This window comes from Centroberyx affinis, unplaced genomic scaffold (assembly GCF_046629955.1).
Source record: "Centroberyx affinis isolate AG114_WGS23_722 - 3 ecotype Tasmania unplaced genomic scaffold, CSIRO-AGI_Caff_v1 ptg001013l_1, whole genome shotgun sequence".
In the NCBI taxonomy this organism is placed as follows: domain Eukaryota; kingdom Metazoa; phylum Chordata; class Actinopteri; order Beryciformes; family Berycidae; genus Centroberyx; species Centroberyx affinis.
In genome coordinates this window covers 144,189-160,191 of record NW_027279575.1, presented here as the reverse complement: position 1 = coordinate 160,191, position 16,003 = coordinate 144,189, and the positions used below count along the sequence as shown (strand labels likewise).

General features: G+C 42.1%; 1 protein-coding gene across 1 annotated transcript in view; it reads left to right on the top strand.

Annotated features, from left to right (window-relative positions):
• Positions 1 to 14,248, top strand: part of ankrd26 (ankyrin repeat domain containing 26) — a 32,092-nt gene extending 17,844 nt beyond the window's left edge. Inside the window, exons 26-44 of the mRNA XM_071522674.1 lie at positions 118 to 265; positions 738 to 951; positions 1,165 to 1,348; positions 1,634 to 1,780; positions 2,177 to 2,639; positions 2,824 to 3,329; positions 3,482 to 3,634; positions 3,891 to 4,066; positions 4,275 to 4,368; positions 4,596 to 4,622; positions 5,091 to 5,168; positions 5,365 to 5,499; positions 6,267 to 6,379; positions 7,636 to 7,786; positions 8,028 to 8,318; positions 8,510 to 8,745; positions 10,006 to 10,255; positions 12,731 to 12,776; positions 12,912 to 14,248. Coding sequence (XP_071378775.1) covers positions 118 to 265; positions 738 to 951; positions 1,165 to 1,348; positions 1,634 to 1,780; positions 2,177 to 2,639; positions 2,824 to 3,329; positions 3,482 to 3,634; positions 3,891 to 4,066; positions 4,275 to 4,368; positions 4,596 to 4,622; positions 5,091 to 5,168; positions 5,365 to 5,499; positions 6,267 to 6,379; positions 7,636 to 7,786; positions 8,028 to 8,318; positions 8,510 to 8,745; positions 10,006 to 10,255; positions 12,731 to 12,776; positions 12,912 to 13,042 — 3,543 coding nt within the window. The 3' untranslated portion in view covers positions 13,043 to 14,248. The remainder of the gene's footprint in view (positions 1 to 117; positions 266 to 737; positions 952 to 1,164; positions 1,349 to 1,633; positions 1,781 to 2,176; positions 2,640 to 2,823; positions 3,330 to 3,481; positions 3,635 to 3,890; positions 4,067 to 4,274; positions 4,369 to 4,595; positions 4,623 to 5,090; positions 5,169 to 5,364; positions 5,500 to 6,266; positions 6,380 to 7,635; positions 7,787 to 8,027; positions 8,319 to 8,509; positions 8,746 to 10,005; positions 10,256 to 12,730; positions 12,777 to 12,911) is intronic.
• Positions 14,249 to 16,003: the final 1,755 nt, after the last annotated feature.

The window sequence follows — 16,003 nt, the reverse complement described above, 5'->3', positions numbered from 1 at the left end:
TTTGCACTTACTGTCTGACTTTAAATGTACTTCCATAGTTTAATTGGCTTATGTTTTAATACAATATACAGTGTGAGAAACAAAATGATGATGATAAATTAATTGATGTGTGTCCAGATTCAGACCCCTGGGGAAATGGAAATGGCAGAAGACTTCGATGAGCTCACTCAGTCATCAGACACTGCCACAGATGACATAGACTCTCCCACTTCAGGCTATCGTCATGCCTCCCTGCTCATCCAGAAGCTGGACTCTGCCACCTTAGGTACTGATTGGTGATGCCCTTTCAGCACAATAACACTCAAACTGCAGTTACACGTTTTTAAATAGCTGTGCTTGAACAATTATCACACAGCATTTCAGTTATAATAGTACATTTGATACTACTTTTGTCATTGCTCACTAGGGATGGGCCAGAATAGTCAATAAGTCCAGCTTAGAATGATTAGCTTCACCCCAGTCTGTTATTGTCATCGCTAATGGAAAATCATACCATTCATGTTCTTTTTCATAGGACAAAGCAAAGACAGAGGTTCCCCTTAATATTTTTCATTTTAGCCATTTTGGCAGTCAAAATTTAAGCATAAGTCAACCGTTAAAAATTGGTTTGCTCCATTTTAAAATGATAAAATGAAATTCCAGGCCTGATCTCAGAGGCTAATGTGAATGTCTGTGTGCCCATTGAGCACCAGACCCAGAGGGCTCCCTTGCTGACTCTCCCATATTATATCCCTCAGACTCCAGAAGCATGGTGAAGCTGCAGAACATTTTTCATGAGTATGAGCGCTCCATCCAAAAGGCAAGAAGCCGCCATGGGCACCTGGCAGACAAGGTGAGCCAGCTGGAAATGGAGCGGGCTGAGTTGAAGAGCTCTCTGGAGGAAGTTAAAGACGTCAAGTCTGCCCTGGAGCGCAACCAGCTGGAATTGCAGACTGAAGTCACTAACCTCAAGTGAGAACCATTTCTCAATCTGACATGATTTGTTTGACAGCTGTAGTCTGTCTGTCCTTTCTTTTTGCTCTTGGCTCTCTCTCACCTGGACTTGGCCTCTCTTCTCGTAGTTTCTCTGCCTCATGCATGCTTTTCTCTCTCCTTGTCTTGTTGATATTGGTACAAAGGGGGATGATTTATTGATTTAAAAATGCTATCCTTCACTTGATATAGATTTCAGCTGAAACAAGAGCAAGAGAACCGTCGCAATGCCACCATGATGTACAACGCCACCAGGGAGAAGCTGAAGAGGACAGAGGAGCAGCAGCAGCTGGAGGTCGAGGAGAGACAGAGGGTGGAGCTCACCCTCAGGAATTTGGAGTTGGAGATGCGAACACTGGTCAACAACATGAAACAGGTACACCCTCGTAGACTTGATTTGTTTGTCTGTCCAACTTATGTGCACAATGATTTTATTGAGCTGTACTGCTTTTATTGATAAAGCCAAGTTATGAGATAGTGAAATTGTTTTGGACATGTATCATCACAGTTGCAAAGAACCTTTTTTATACAGGTAGAAGTGATCATGTTATGAAATCTAATTGGAATTCATGCCAATGTGATGAGGGATGCAACACTGTATGAGTAGTTGGCCAGCTGTTGGCTGGTGCATTTATGAATGTTATGAATGTCAACCGCCCAGCTTGAGGATGACCACAGTGAGACCCAGAGGCTGCTGGCTCAGGAGCGGAGTGCACGAACCCTGCAGGAGAACTTGCTCAACAGCCACCTCCGCAAGCAGCAGGAGATAGAGGAGGAGAACAGGAGAAACATCAGCAAGAGCAATGAGGTAATCCTCACAGAGTTTGACCCATCATTCTAGAGCATATTGTTAAACTTTATGATTTGGCTATTTTTGTAACATTTTACGCCTGTTGATACAGGGATTCTATACAGGTCTGGAGTGTCTGGAAATGTGCAGAAAACTAGTTTGTTAATTTATAGGTCATGAAAAGTTTGGAAGAACAATATTGTGCCTCACTCTCAATCTTAATCTATACAGTGATACAGCATGGTGTTGCTAATAGAGGCTGGTGTTCAGTATAATTTACCAGCGTAAATTATACTGAACATCAAGCCAGAAAAGAAATGAAGCTCTGGAAAAAAATATGGAATTTTGGAATCTAAATGGCCCAATAACCCTGTTGACATGAGCAAATCATTCATCAGCTGAATGTTTCCACAGGCCTTGTCTCAGCTCACTGAGGCCAGTGACAGGGAGAAGGAGCTGCTCCAGCAGACTGCTACCTTTCAGGAGGAGCTGAGCATCCTGAGGACAGAGCTTGAGCATTCCCGTGCCAACAGCAACCTTAAGGAGAGCCACCTTACAGAGGAGAGCGAGGCCCTCAAGGAACAGCTGGAAGATGCTCGTCGAGACCTCAAACTCAACAGTGAGGCCCTGGCACAAACTGTCTTCCAGTACAACAGCCAGCTGGCGACCCTGAAGTCCGAGTTGACCATAACCACGACCCGTCTGGAGAACGAGCGGCAGACTCGTGAGACGCTGGAGGTAGAGGTCGAGTCGACTCGTAACCGCCTGGCTGGGGCTCTGCAGGAGGCCGAGCGCTGCCAGGCAGCCCACACAGACACAGAGAAAGCCCTGCTCCGGGAGAAGGAGGAGTACCAGCGTCTTAAAGACAAACACACAGGTGAACAGTGGTGGGAATATTTTACCATACATATTCCAATATCCAGTAAAATTGTGATTACTGGAATTTTGTGATACACTTAGTCTGGCAAACTGACATTGCAAATCTAAAAACAAAAAAAAAAAATACGCATGTATTTGCAGAAGTCAAACCTATTAGACTTTGGAGCATTTCTCCTCTACAGGTGAAGGGGCCAGTCAGCGCGAGGCAGTCAGCAGCCTGTCCCAGAAACTGTCCAAAACAGAGGCACGATTAAACAGCATGGAGAACGAGGTTCATCGTGCCACGCTGCAGCTGACAGAGAAAGGCCTACTGCTGGAGGTCCTGCAGCGGGAGAAGGACCAGGCAGCTGCACGTGTCAAGGAGCTGGAAACAACCCTGCAGACCGAGAGGGAGCAGGTCAGCCGGGCTGGAGCACGCCAAGAGGCCACACAGGAGCGGCTGGCCCAAGCTCAGAGTGAGGGCATGCTACTGCGGCAGCAGCTAGAGGAGGCCCAAAACAAAGGTGTGGCAAAGGAGCGCGCTGTGACAGACGCCCAAGAGCGCTTCAGTGACATCCTGTCCAAGCTGCGCTCTGACTGCGAGGAGAGGGTGCAGTTAGTGGAGGAAAGGAGCAAAGAGCTGGCCAGCAAGGCGGCTGATCTCAGAGACCAGGTCTACAAGTTAGAAGAGGAGAAGAATGAAAGAGAGGTAAGACCAGGATAGAGGAGGGTAAGAGGATTACACTACCTCTTCCTCCAGCCCCACTTTTAGCCTTTCTTCCATATGCCACCTCCCAGAGTTCAAGATCTCTCTTAGTGTCTAACCTAGACACGCTATCTCTGAATTCTATCTGATCACAGACCAGTCTAAGGCAGTTGCAGCAGGAGCTAGCTGACTCACTGAAGAAGCTGTCAATGAGCGAGGCGTCCCTGGAGGTCAACACACGCTACCGCAATGACCTGGAGGAAGAGAAGGCCCGGCTCCTCAAGGACATGGAGAGACTTAGAGGGAAGGTAAAGAAAGGGGACAGTGCCACCTTGTGGCTGTGTACTCTCACCAGGTGTGATGTTTTGAAAATGAGTTTCAATCAAGCACCTTACGCTGTGCTGAAATGAGATGGCTCATTATAGAATTTCTTACTGAAACCTGTAAGACAGAGCTCTCGGTCACAAACGGCAATAACTCACACCCCATGCTTTCCCTGAGTTGACAGTTGAGATCCACTGTTAACCTCTCTGATCTGGTGGATGCTCTGTCTCTGTCATGTAGCTGGAGGAAAGCGAAGACCAGTATGTTCAGGCTGAGAGACGTATTAATAGTCTGAAGAGCAGTCTGGATGAGAGGGAGAGGGAGCTCACCACTGCGGCTCAGAAACTCCAGGAGGTGCTGTCAGCCTCGGCAGGCTCAGACACCACCATCAGACAGCTGGAGGAAGCTGTGCAGAGGTATCCACACACACATACACCCACACCATAGTACATTTTCTTCACTGTACACATTGGGGATTGAAGAGATGACATTGTCATTTGTGGGGGGGAAAGCATATGATTCCAATGTATATGAGCGTAGGGTCTTAAATGTATATCTCTCATTTAACTCTACATAGATAGATGAATGCCTGTGATACAGAGTGTCAATGTAATGTCATGTTAGGCTGGAGATAGAAAATGCCAGGCTGGAGGCTGCCGCAAAGCAACAGTCCAACAAAATTGACGCACTACAGAAAGGGGCCCAGGAAGCTGCCATGGTGAGTGATGTTAACCAAAAGCAACACTAACCCAATCATCTACCCACACATGAAGTTATTTTACACAGGATATCAGTGGCATCAAATCTACTTTTATGTACATCTAAAAAAGCAAAATATCTCAATATGGTGATATTCAGCATTATCTATTTGTTGTGATACCAAATGGCTGATGTTTCATTATGGAATCATTGTTGATATATTATAAGGTATTCAATCTTTTCCAGCCATCTGACTCTTCACCTGGAGGAGGGGTTGGTATTGTGGATATAGGCTTAGTCTCTCTGTGTGGGTTGACCTATGTTCTTTTTTTTTTTTTTTTTTCAAAATAATCAATTGATGAGAATCATATATCTACCTAAGAAATGGACTTAGATTAATTGGGCTCTCTGTACAAGCTGCTGCACTAGGCATTCAAATACATTTTAAAAAATCCGGTTTGGGTCTTTTTTTTGGTGATGGGACCGTGTGCTTTCTTCCTCAAGCATGATCTTGGTATGTGGGGTCTGTTGCTCCTTTGTATCTAGAGCTGATGCATGTTACTTCCTCTAGTCTAGATTGAAGCACCCTCCTGACTTTCCAAAGTGGTGAAAATTTAAAAAGAAAAGCAACGTAACACCCTTTAGATTGAACAATTTTCCATGACGTTCCCAAATGGTAAAAGACTTGAAACCAAACAAAACAAAGTTTCTCACATTTCACACTTTTTCTGACTCCCTCAGGTCAGAAGTCGTTTGGAGGACTTGGTTACAAACCTCCAAGGCAGTAAGATGACTTTGGAAGACCAACTCAATCGAGAGGTTGGTGTCATATTTGGTTTCTTTTTGTTTGTTTTACAAATTTGCTAATATGAGTTATATTTTACCCATGTTTCAAAGCAAATCTTAACAATGCTGATGTTAGGTTAGCTACTAATAAATTATTTTTAATAAATATCATGTTCTTTGTGTATTATAATCCAATTCTCAGCGTGTCCCCCTCTTTTCTCCTCCTCAGGTACAGAAGCAAAGCATGCTGTCCCACACAGCCCAGGACTCTCAGGCCTTGTGGGAGGAGGAGCTGAAGAGCCGCTCTAAACTCGGTCTGCGCCTGGCAGAGCTGGAGAAGGAGAAAGGAGAGCTCAACACGCAGGTGACCCTGATGATGCATTTTAAAGCACTTGTTTTGTTTTGAAGAAAGAAAGAATAAGGAGAGGATAAGCAGTATATAACACATAAAGGTAAATTTTGTAATATCAATTTATGTATAGTGGGGAACATCGCACCATTCTTCTGATTATTGTGGGTTAAGGGTTGATTAAGATGAGGGGAATCTGTAATGGTCCATGTGGGAAATTCAGTCGTTGCAGCAGTAAATAGTAATAAGATACAGCAAAGAAAAAAATAAGATGTACAGAAGAAAATAGCAAATGGGGCGATATAAAAAAGTTTGCAAAATATGAAAAGAATACCAAAAATATGGAATATGTGCAATATGAATTAAGATAAGGCCATACATATGTGCAGAAAGTGTCTAGGCTTCTAGACATGTGCTGTAAAAACTATTATCAGATGTAGAAAACATGTATAGAATATGGAGATTGGGATGTGTGCATTACTAGCTGTTCACCTTATCAAGAAATGCAGATGAATGTACCATATTGACGGAAAAATCGACAATTTGCAAGCCAAATGTGTTGTTACATGTTCTCATTATCAGAACATATTTATGAATAAATGTAGCATACATACAGAAAAAAATGTCCAGAGGTACTGACTCATATGCAGAGAATGTACAGAAATATTTACAGATCAGAAACTGTGCAACTAAATGTGGTATGGATTAGATTTAGTAGACAATCCCACCTGAGAATATACCATGGTCTGGGTTTGAAGACCAACCTGTGGCCTGTGTTCCAGATGGAGATAGAAAGGAAGAAAGCCAAGAAGATAGCGGAGCAGAAGAAGGCCGTGGACACCCGGCTGGACCAGGAGATGAACAGAAACACTGAGCTTCAAAAAGAAATGTACAGGTGACACCTAACCTCCTCCTCCTCCTCACCTACGGCAGAACCTTCTCCCGCTGTGTAGACACTCCTAGGACCCAGTAGAGCGCAATCATTCCTGGCTTATGGATACCTCTCTGTATATCTGGTGCAAGGATGTGATTTTTTTTTCAGGGGGGGCTTCGTCAGGAGCTCAGGGTTTTTGGACAGACAACACCCATTCATTTCTAATGAGACCTTTTTTTCCCATGCTTTTTGGGGTTTCTGATCACATCCCTGCTCATGACAGCTTGTGTCATGTCAAGTGGCTCCTTGTGTCACCCTAGTGTTTGAATTTAACTGTGCCTGGTTTTTCTGAGTTCCTGTTTTTTGATGTACCTTGTTTTGTCGAGGATTGCTTAGTAATGTAAATTGCTGTCTGAGATTGTTTTTAGTTAGACATGCAGTGTATGTTGGTGGGAATAGAGGTTGGTGTAATGTAAATGTTCCTTGTGGCTTGTTTGATGTGTTTTGTATCTGAATCTGTTTGTTGTTGTTACAACTAGAAGCATGTTTGTGAATTAAGCGCATTTTATACTTAGATGAAAATGGCATCTCGGCACGTAAACTGACGCTGTTTGACGCGTATTTGGGGTTGAAAACTGGCTCCGCGTTAAGTGTTGTATACCTGCCCAAAAATCTCACATTCGTGTCGAGTCTATGCAGTCGCGCACTCTGATTGGTTGATCGTAGGGGCGATCATGACGTGTGTTGTTAGGGATGTTTGTTTTTACCGGTGATTGTCGTCACGTCTGCTTCCTGTTCTTCTATGTTTGGTTTTGGTGCAATATGATGTTTATTAAACACTGCCACCCTGTGTACGGGATTTCAACGACATGCTACTCGCACATCAACACAGAAGTATACAAACTTAAATGTAAGCGCTGCTGTGTTCTTTACATTCGCCCTTTACATTACGTTTACTTTGGACTATAAAATGTGCTTTAAATGTACCAAGTCTGTTGGCTGTAGGATATCTCCGAGTCAGGACAAATCAGAAATCAAAGGAGAGGATAATGTACCATATGTTATAATTGTGTAGAATATATGAATGATGATAAAATTTGGAATAATTGATCAAATTAATACACTCAGTTATTTCTGAGCAGGCCATGTCTGTTTCATCATTAATTTGCGGTTGTGTGTTGGTGATCACAGATTGATTATAGGGCTAGTGTGTATCTGATATTCACATTGTGTATTTCTCTGTGTGCTTGGTGTTTTTTCCTGCATATGTGATTAAGGCTGCGTACTCTATTGAAAACCGCAAAGAAGAAGCTGCGGGACCAGGACGGTGGCGGTGGAGCTGAGTTTGGCTCTCCAATGGGCAGTCTAAGGATGGAGATGGGCAGACACAGCCAGGCTGAGGGCGCCATTGGACGGATGAAAGATAAGGTTTGTCAGTCTGACACAGGGCTGCGGTTTATTTTTAAAACGCTAATTAAGCTCTTACTTAACTATGCAAGTGACTACAAACACACTCTTATTTACAGCAATATTTTTTACTTGTGCTCCTCTACTGCCCTCGCTCCACATGCTACAAAGAATCCGATATAGAGCTCCAGTTAAAATTCCTCTTGTTCCTTGATATGGGAACTGACCTTTGACATGTCCTCTGTCCTCCTTATTTCCCCAGGTGGATGATCTGCAGGTGCAGCTAGAGAAGGAGGCGTCTCGCTGCAACCAACTAGAGAAGGTGAACGGGGAGCTGAAGGAGCAGCTGACCTCCCTGAAGGGCTTGAATCGCAGCAACGAGCGGCTGGAGAGGAGTAAGAGGCAGCTGGAGGAGGAGGTGTCGGGCCTGAGGCGCCAGATGGATGCCGGCCTGATGGACCAGAGCCAGGCAGAGCAGTATCGCCGCGACGCCGAGGAGAGGGCCCGCCAGGAGATACGGCAGAAACTGGAGGAGGTCAACCTCTTCCTGCAGGTAGGGATTCTATTGGGGGGATTTTGTTGGTTATATGAACCCAGCACACCCATTAGAATTACTAAATACAACTGTAGTTAAAGTTGATATTTCTGTTGGGACACACAGTATTAATATTTTTCATACCTTTGCGCACAATGTTTAGTAAAACGTTACTACATCTGGTTAATACGATTGTCTTTGTCTCCCAGTCCCAGGCAGCGTCCCAGGAAGCGTTGGATCAGATTAAGTCAGCCAATGAGGCCAACCTGCGCTCCCAGCTGGAGCAGAGGATCCGGGAGCTGGAGGGGGAGCTGGGCCGGGCCCGCACCAGCCAGCAGGACAGCCTCAGCCAGAGAGACTCCACACGCACCGAGATGGAGCGATACCGTGAACTCTACACAGAGGAGCTGCGCCTCCGCAAGTCCCTTGCTGCCAAACTAGAGAGGTGAGACCAGCTTGTCCTTCACAGCTCAGTGACAGGTTTTCATTGTGGCACTAAGGTCTGTTCTGTAGATATCTGGTACCACACAATACACATTTTGTGATAGATATCATAAGTAACAGCATTCTTCCTTCTCTTCTGGCCCATAGACTGCTTGTAAGGTAAGGAATTATTTGCTTAGTGTAGTATGCAATGATGCTGTTGGAATTAGGATTAGGGATAATGTATTCTTGAATAGTAGATTATAATTTGTCGTACACTAGCTATGTCCGACAACTGTGTAGCACATAAAACAATTATAACAATACGTTGTATCTATACTTACCATACTATATATATTATCCATGTACTACAGGGAAAAATATCAACGTGCTACATGACAGTTTCAGCATACTGCATTCAAACCATACTGAAGCCTGAATGCTGGCGTATGTCTTGTGTCATGGTGGTGGTCTTGTCTGTGATTGGTTTATGTCGCACAGCATTATGGGTCCACTCCACCAGATCCTGAAAACAGTGTGACGTCCTTGCATTGTTGGTATACTGATGTTGGTGAAAAACTTTGCTATACTGAGTAAGGCTGCGTTCACACATAGCGCCCTTTCCCCAACTGCCAGCGCCCTTTCCTCATTAAAAGTAATGGGAGGCAGCAGCAAGGCGCACAAAAGGCGGCCGCTCCTGAAAAGCGCTGCAGCCGGCGTTTTTCTTTTCGTCAGAGCGGCGCGCTTTCAAAAGTTGAGAAATGTTCAACTTTTCAGAAAAGCGCCGGGTGATGTGAACCGCTTTTTCCCAGCCGACCAATCGCGATGACAGAGACGCTGGCCGTTTCCCATAGCAACAACAAATATGGAGAAAGCGAAAGTGCCGGTGGAGAAATGGGACGTTGTAATAAGTGAATTTCCGTTACCGCAACAGCGATCATAAAGGCAGTATGGATTATACTGGACATGTATTGGAAATATCTGCTAAGCCTTTGCTTGTTGCACAACACTGTATTGTCTGCTAGAAGCGCTAACCAGCTGGTTAGTGAGCTAGCAGCTGCTCAGCTAACGTCAGGTGACGTTGCCGTGATCCGCTTCTTATTTCTCCTCACAAAAAGCGCTCCAGGCAGCGCTATTTCCACATCAAAAAACGCTATGTGTGAACACAGCCTAAGTCTGCTAATCAGCAGGTACCATGTGATGGTGTGATCGGACATAGGCAGTGTTAATCCTGACAAATCTCTGTCATAAATTAGTAACCTGTGCTATGTTTCACCCACAGGGCAAACAACCGGCGGGCAGAAGCCAATGCCAAGCTGCTCAACGAGCGCCATCGCAGCAAGTCTTTTATCACCAGCAGCATTGTCAACGGTAGCCTCGGAGGGCCCTCGCTGGATGTGGGCTCCTTGGGCTCACCGCCAACCTATGGGGCCACACTGGGGCCCCTCAACAGGAGCCTTGGCCTGGGACTCCCCCTCCTCAGCCCTATGACTGACGGACAGAGCAGCAGGGTGGAGGACTACCTGGCCAAGGTCCGTACAGTCAGCAACTCTGACACACATACACTCCTGGATATTACAGAGGAATATTGTCCTTTATGTTGACGAGTTAATTTACTTTGGGCCATTTCATTCCCATAGTGTCACTGTTGTCAGCATTGTTACTGTGTAACTGGTGGCTCTTTATTTAAAGATATTGCTTTTTCTGTGTCATTACCTTGTCATGACTGCAGGTACTACAGTATCCAGAGTAATACTCATTTTAATCTGGGGATTTTGAGGCTTCTATCTAATATTTTAGATTGTAAAAGAGGCTTTATTCAAATGAAGCGGAGTGGTGACACTGACCTAATGACTTGCTAACAAATTCTCTGAAACTAAAAAGTTCTTCCTTCTCAATCTTTTATTTCCTTCTTCTTCAGTCTAGTCTGTCTCTGGTCTGTCTCTAGTCTGTCTCTAGTCTTTCTGGTAGCAGGACTTTACGCTTAACCTCTCTTCTATTTCTCACTCCTTCAGCTTCTAGCTCAAAAGTCTGTCTCTCATCTCTCCTCTCTTCAGCCAGACTCATGACCAGGTGTGTAGTTGTGTTTAGCTCAGTGTCTGATTGGCTGCTGCTCCTTTCACCCTGATATTGGGCTATTTGGCCCACATTTACAGCTCTGTTCACATGCAACCATGAGTTTCAGGGTTCCTACAGTCAAATGACAGCCTGGAAAAGTCATAGAATTTAAAAATCATGTTGCCTGGGAAGGTTATGGAAAACGATGCATATCCACAAAGCTTTCCAAGTATCAGGGACATTCATTTAGATTTATTTTGTTATTATTTGGTGAAGTGCTTGGCTGCTGACAGATCTAGGTACCTTTTTTTTTTTTTTTAAGAAATAATAATCACCTAGGATTTGAAAACTGAACATTATGCTGTATGTCTGAAATAGTCGAGAAAACAAAATAATTTGACTGGTAAAAATGTGCAATGCAAAATTGACTATAGTCCCACAGTTGAAATCCATGTTCATTCTATACCCTTCCTCCTTGATTTCTCTGCTTTTAGTTGGTTTTCTCCATGCTACGAAGTTGTCTGGTAGGGTAGAAACAATGTATTTATTTATTTATTTTTTATTTTTTAACTCAATTTGACAGTTTTGACAGAATGTATTTCTTTTAAAGCCCAATCCAGAATTGGAGTACAGCACCACCAGCAGTACCAAGATTGCCCCACAGTTTATGTATTTAATTTGAAGATTACTATGAAAAACATACTTTTTACTATGAAATGTATTGACCAAGATTTCTTTCGTTCAGGGACTGCAAATAGATGAATGAAACTAAAGTAATAGTGAAGCTGAACAGGAGCCTTAAAGGAATAGTTCACCCAGAAATTAAATTGTTATCATTTACACACCCTCATGTCAAGTCTAGGGCTGCAACTAACGATTATTTTCATTGTCGATTAATCTGTCGATTATTTTCTCGATTAATTGATTAGTTGTTTGGTCTATAAAATGTCAGAAAATGGTGAAAAATGTCGATCAGTGTTTCCCAAAGCCCAAGATGACGTCCTTAAATGTCTTGTTTTGTCCACAACCCAAAGATATTCAGTTTACTGTCATAGAGGAGTAAAGAAACCAGAAAATATTCACATTTAAGAAGCTGGAATCAGAGAATTTTGACTTATTTTTCTTACTTTAATTTTTAAATTACTCAAACCGATTAATCGATTATCAAAATAGTTGGTAATTAATTTAATAGTTGACAACTAATCGATTAATCGTTGCAGCTCTAGTCAAATTTGTATGTTCATATAATGCACAGCAAGTTACTCACTGACATGAGGGTGAGTAGATAATTACATGACATTTTCATTTTTGGGTAGTATTTCTACCATTCAAGAATGTGTATACACACAAAATATCTAAAATGCTGGAATCATTACAATTTTTATAGAAGTACATTTTCCATTTGGTCATGTTTAATGGATTGAAATGAACACAGGTCTTGATCATTTCACACATTTTTACTTGACTCAACCAGAAAAGTTATCAGACATTTTTTGTATAACTTGTATGACACATTTCTTTGTAGCTTGAACTTGAATTTCAGAAAGAACATTTTGTGTTCAGTTGGGTGGAAATAATATGTTCAGCTGACCTTACTGACTTTGTTTTTGTCGCTGGTAGTCAGATTTAAACATTAACAGCCTGTAGAAACTCTACACTAAAGCAGAGCTTGCATGCTTGCATGTCCTGCTGTGTTTTAAAGAATAGTCCTGATTTTCTTGCAGTCTTTTTGCAGTACTAATTTGAATGCTTGTCCTAAAATATGTCTTGCCATTTATCATAGTGTCGTGTTTGGTGGCAAGTTCCCATCTCTATAATGTCTCCATCTCTGTTACAATGTGCACATATTTATTTTCAATGCCACCTTTTTTAGTTTGTTTGCAATTGAGTTCCACCAAAGCATTCAAACTCAAATCTAACTACATCTTTCTCTTTCCATTTTTCTCCAGATGCAGAGTGAATTGGATAGAAACATATCAAAGGAATTAGACCGTGGTGAGTGATGTTCAGCACATGTCACAGTCTTAGCTGTCTTGTGGAACCTTTTAATGAAATGGATGGTAACTGCATGTGAATTGTAGCAGTTGCTTTATGGTCTCTTATGAGCCCTGGTCTCTTTCTGGTCCTCAGCCACAGCAGAGCTGGAGGGCGGTTCGGCCCGGATGTCCCCGGTGGGCTCAGCCTCGGGAGCGGAGCTGGACCCGGTCAGCAGGGCCACGCAGCAGTATCTGGAGGTACTGAAGAAGAACTATATGATCTGACCACACAGTCAAACTTCATTTTTCACTGATTAAAAAACTTGCAGTAAGGCACGTAAACGGTCGGTTTACTGACTGCAACAACACTAAGGCCAAAGCTAGAGATGCACCGATTGCAATTTTCTTGGCCGATTCCGATTTCCGATTTTTTAAAAGTCTGACCTGCTATTAATAACTTAGATTTTCTCCAAAACTGCACCAGGTTACACGACAGTGGCACGACAGTGATGCGGTCAGGACCGAGGCGCTTGTGCCGAGGTCCGTAAGCATCACGGTAACGCACACCCTCTCGTGTAATATTGCTTAATTACAGCGGAGTTTTAAAAATTACCGTTGTCTTAAATTTGACCGGCACAGAATCGGATATATGAGACTGATCAGCCGGTCACCGGTCATGGCCAATCAGCTGAAAACCGTCCGATTCCGGTCACCGGCCGATCGATCAGTGCATCTCTAGCCAAAGCCACTCCCAGTAATCTACCACCACCACTCCAGCTTCTTATACATCACTCTCCCTCTTTTCAGAAAGGAAGCAAACATAATGCACATTGCACTTATCCACTCAGGAGCAAATGGCATATTTTTTTTCCTTGAAAGCATATGTTAAGCCATATTTTTAACACTTGCATTATTGATCGGTACAATTGGAGAGCAAATCATGAGTTTTTGTTCCTCCTGAATATTTAATCTGTAATCGTTATGTATCTTTAACACAGTATGTATATACAGTATATAGGATTGTGGTTTGGATTTTTATTTGTGAATATTGGTATTGCTAAATTTGAATTTATAAGTATTGGATGTATGCGTCATGAATAATATTGCCAAGATATTATATTTGGTACGTGCCATCTAATGGTGCAATATCTGTCTTGGTCTTATTTTATTAGACTCATTGGAGTCTCGCGTTTATTATTATTATGTTGTTGTTTTTTTTTAAGAGAACATGATATACTTGAATAAGACGAACTAGAACATTCTCTGGTTATTTAAACAGGGTATCGTCATTTGTAGGTTAAAACGGTCACTTCAGTTTTGGTTGGTTTGCATTCAAGGCTACCAAAAGTGGAACATTTCAGTATTTGTTTTGTTTTGTTTTTTCATGAAAGTCATAACAATTCTTGTAGTGGAAAATATAAGGGAACATTTCCAACGCCTGTACATTACAGAAGACTCTAACGTTTAAAATAAAGCTTCAGAAAACCCTGACTTTGCGTCCACTATTCATGTCTAGACACTGCATGGACACAAGAGAAATGGCAGTGCAAGGTTTAAAAGGGAGTTATTATAATTTCTTAATAATAAGTTTTGAAAGTGCAATACAAAAACAAACAAAAGTGACTACTGTAACTAATATAGAGACAGTATCATATCAAACACAAAAAGAAGACTGAGACTAACAGACGATTATGAGAACATACTACTGGAGACAACATAAAACCAACAAACATCACACGCAATAACACAAGATCTTCAACAATATGAGAGGTTAAGTCTAGTCATGAGGCTGGTTGGTTGAAAGGGGGTGAATGTATTAATACTACTAGATAATGATGCATAAGGAAAATATTGAAGGAGAAATATATATGCATACATACACCCTCACACTGACATCTTAAAAAAAATGGGTTGAACTAAGTGGATCTTAACTGAATCGCACAAAAAAATATTTTGCGAAAAAGAAAAAACTTAAAAACATAACAATACTTAACCAGATGACAGATTCTGTGAAGCTGTAGTTTAAATGGGTTTATACAGCTGTGATTCCTTTATACACATAGTTAAAACAAGGAATCTCAGTGATGTAGACTGGTCAGTAAATACAGTCTGTTTAACTTGAATAAAGTTGGAGAATTAACAGATATGAAAACTTGGTTAATGTAGTTAAATGAGCTAAAGATTCAGTCATTATTTAGTATTGACCTCTGTTGCTCCAGGATTACTCCTCACACATGTCCTCCTGCAGTTATTCTGTGCATAACTTACTCTGGATTCCAGGTATCTCATTCCAAGATAAAAAATGAAGCTTGCCATCAATATTTCATGCACACCCATTTGTAACCCAACCCTCATTAGCCAAGTTTTGATGCGTTTCACTTTACCCCCCCCCCCCCTCCCCTCGCACTCTGAACACACACATGAAACTTGCTGGCGTGCGCTGGTTTAGAAACCATTCCCCTCACTTATTAAAATGAGACAATGTGTTTATGATTGCCCCCCTCTGCTGTGTCTCTCTTCCCTTTGATCTATCCTCTCTCCGTCAGCCTCAAATGTTAGATATTCAAATCTGGTTACATTTATTTTTGTTTCCTTTACAGCAGATGGGCACATCTGACAGACTGACTATTACGTTTTTATTATTTCCTCTTTTTTCAATAGACACCACTTCATACACTACACATAAAGCTTGTTTTGATTGAGGAGGTTACAAACACTGTCATGGAGCTTTAGAGCAGGGGAGAATACAAATAGACAGATTCTGAATAAAATGTGTTGAAAGGGTTGTTTTTGAAAAGCAACGTAGGTTTTAAAACAAACCGTTCCTCAGTGGGTCATCCTGAATCTGTGATGCCCACTCTTGTTATCTCAGGCTGCCAGTCCAACAAATCATGGCAGTTGTTAAGAAAAACAAGGCGTCGGTTTTCAACCTCAAGGCTCCACTGCGTTATGAGGTTGTCAACAGAAAGGATAGTTTTGTGATTGTTCAAATGTTCAAGTGCATACAGTGTCACAGATTTGGAAAACATTGATCCTCTCCCAAATTAAACAAAAAATGAGTAAATGTATCAAAGAAATATTAGGAAATATGAAACATTATTTTACGAGCCATACTGTATCAATGTTTGAGTAAGCATGTTGTTAGAGGTGTACTTGGATATGAATTGCAGATGAAATATATTTGCATGAAGTGATAATTTAAAATTTTAAGAAGCCTATGTGATTCATCCCAAACAGAGAATCACT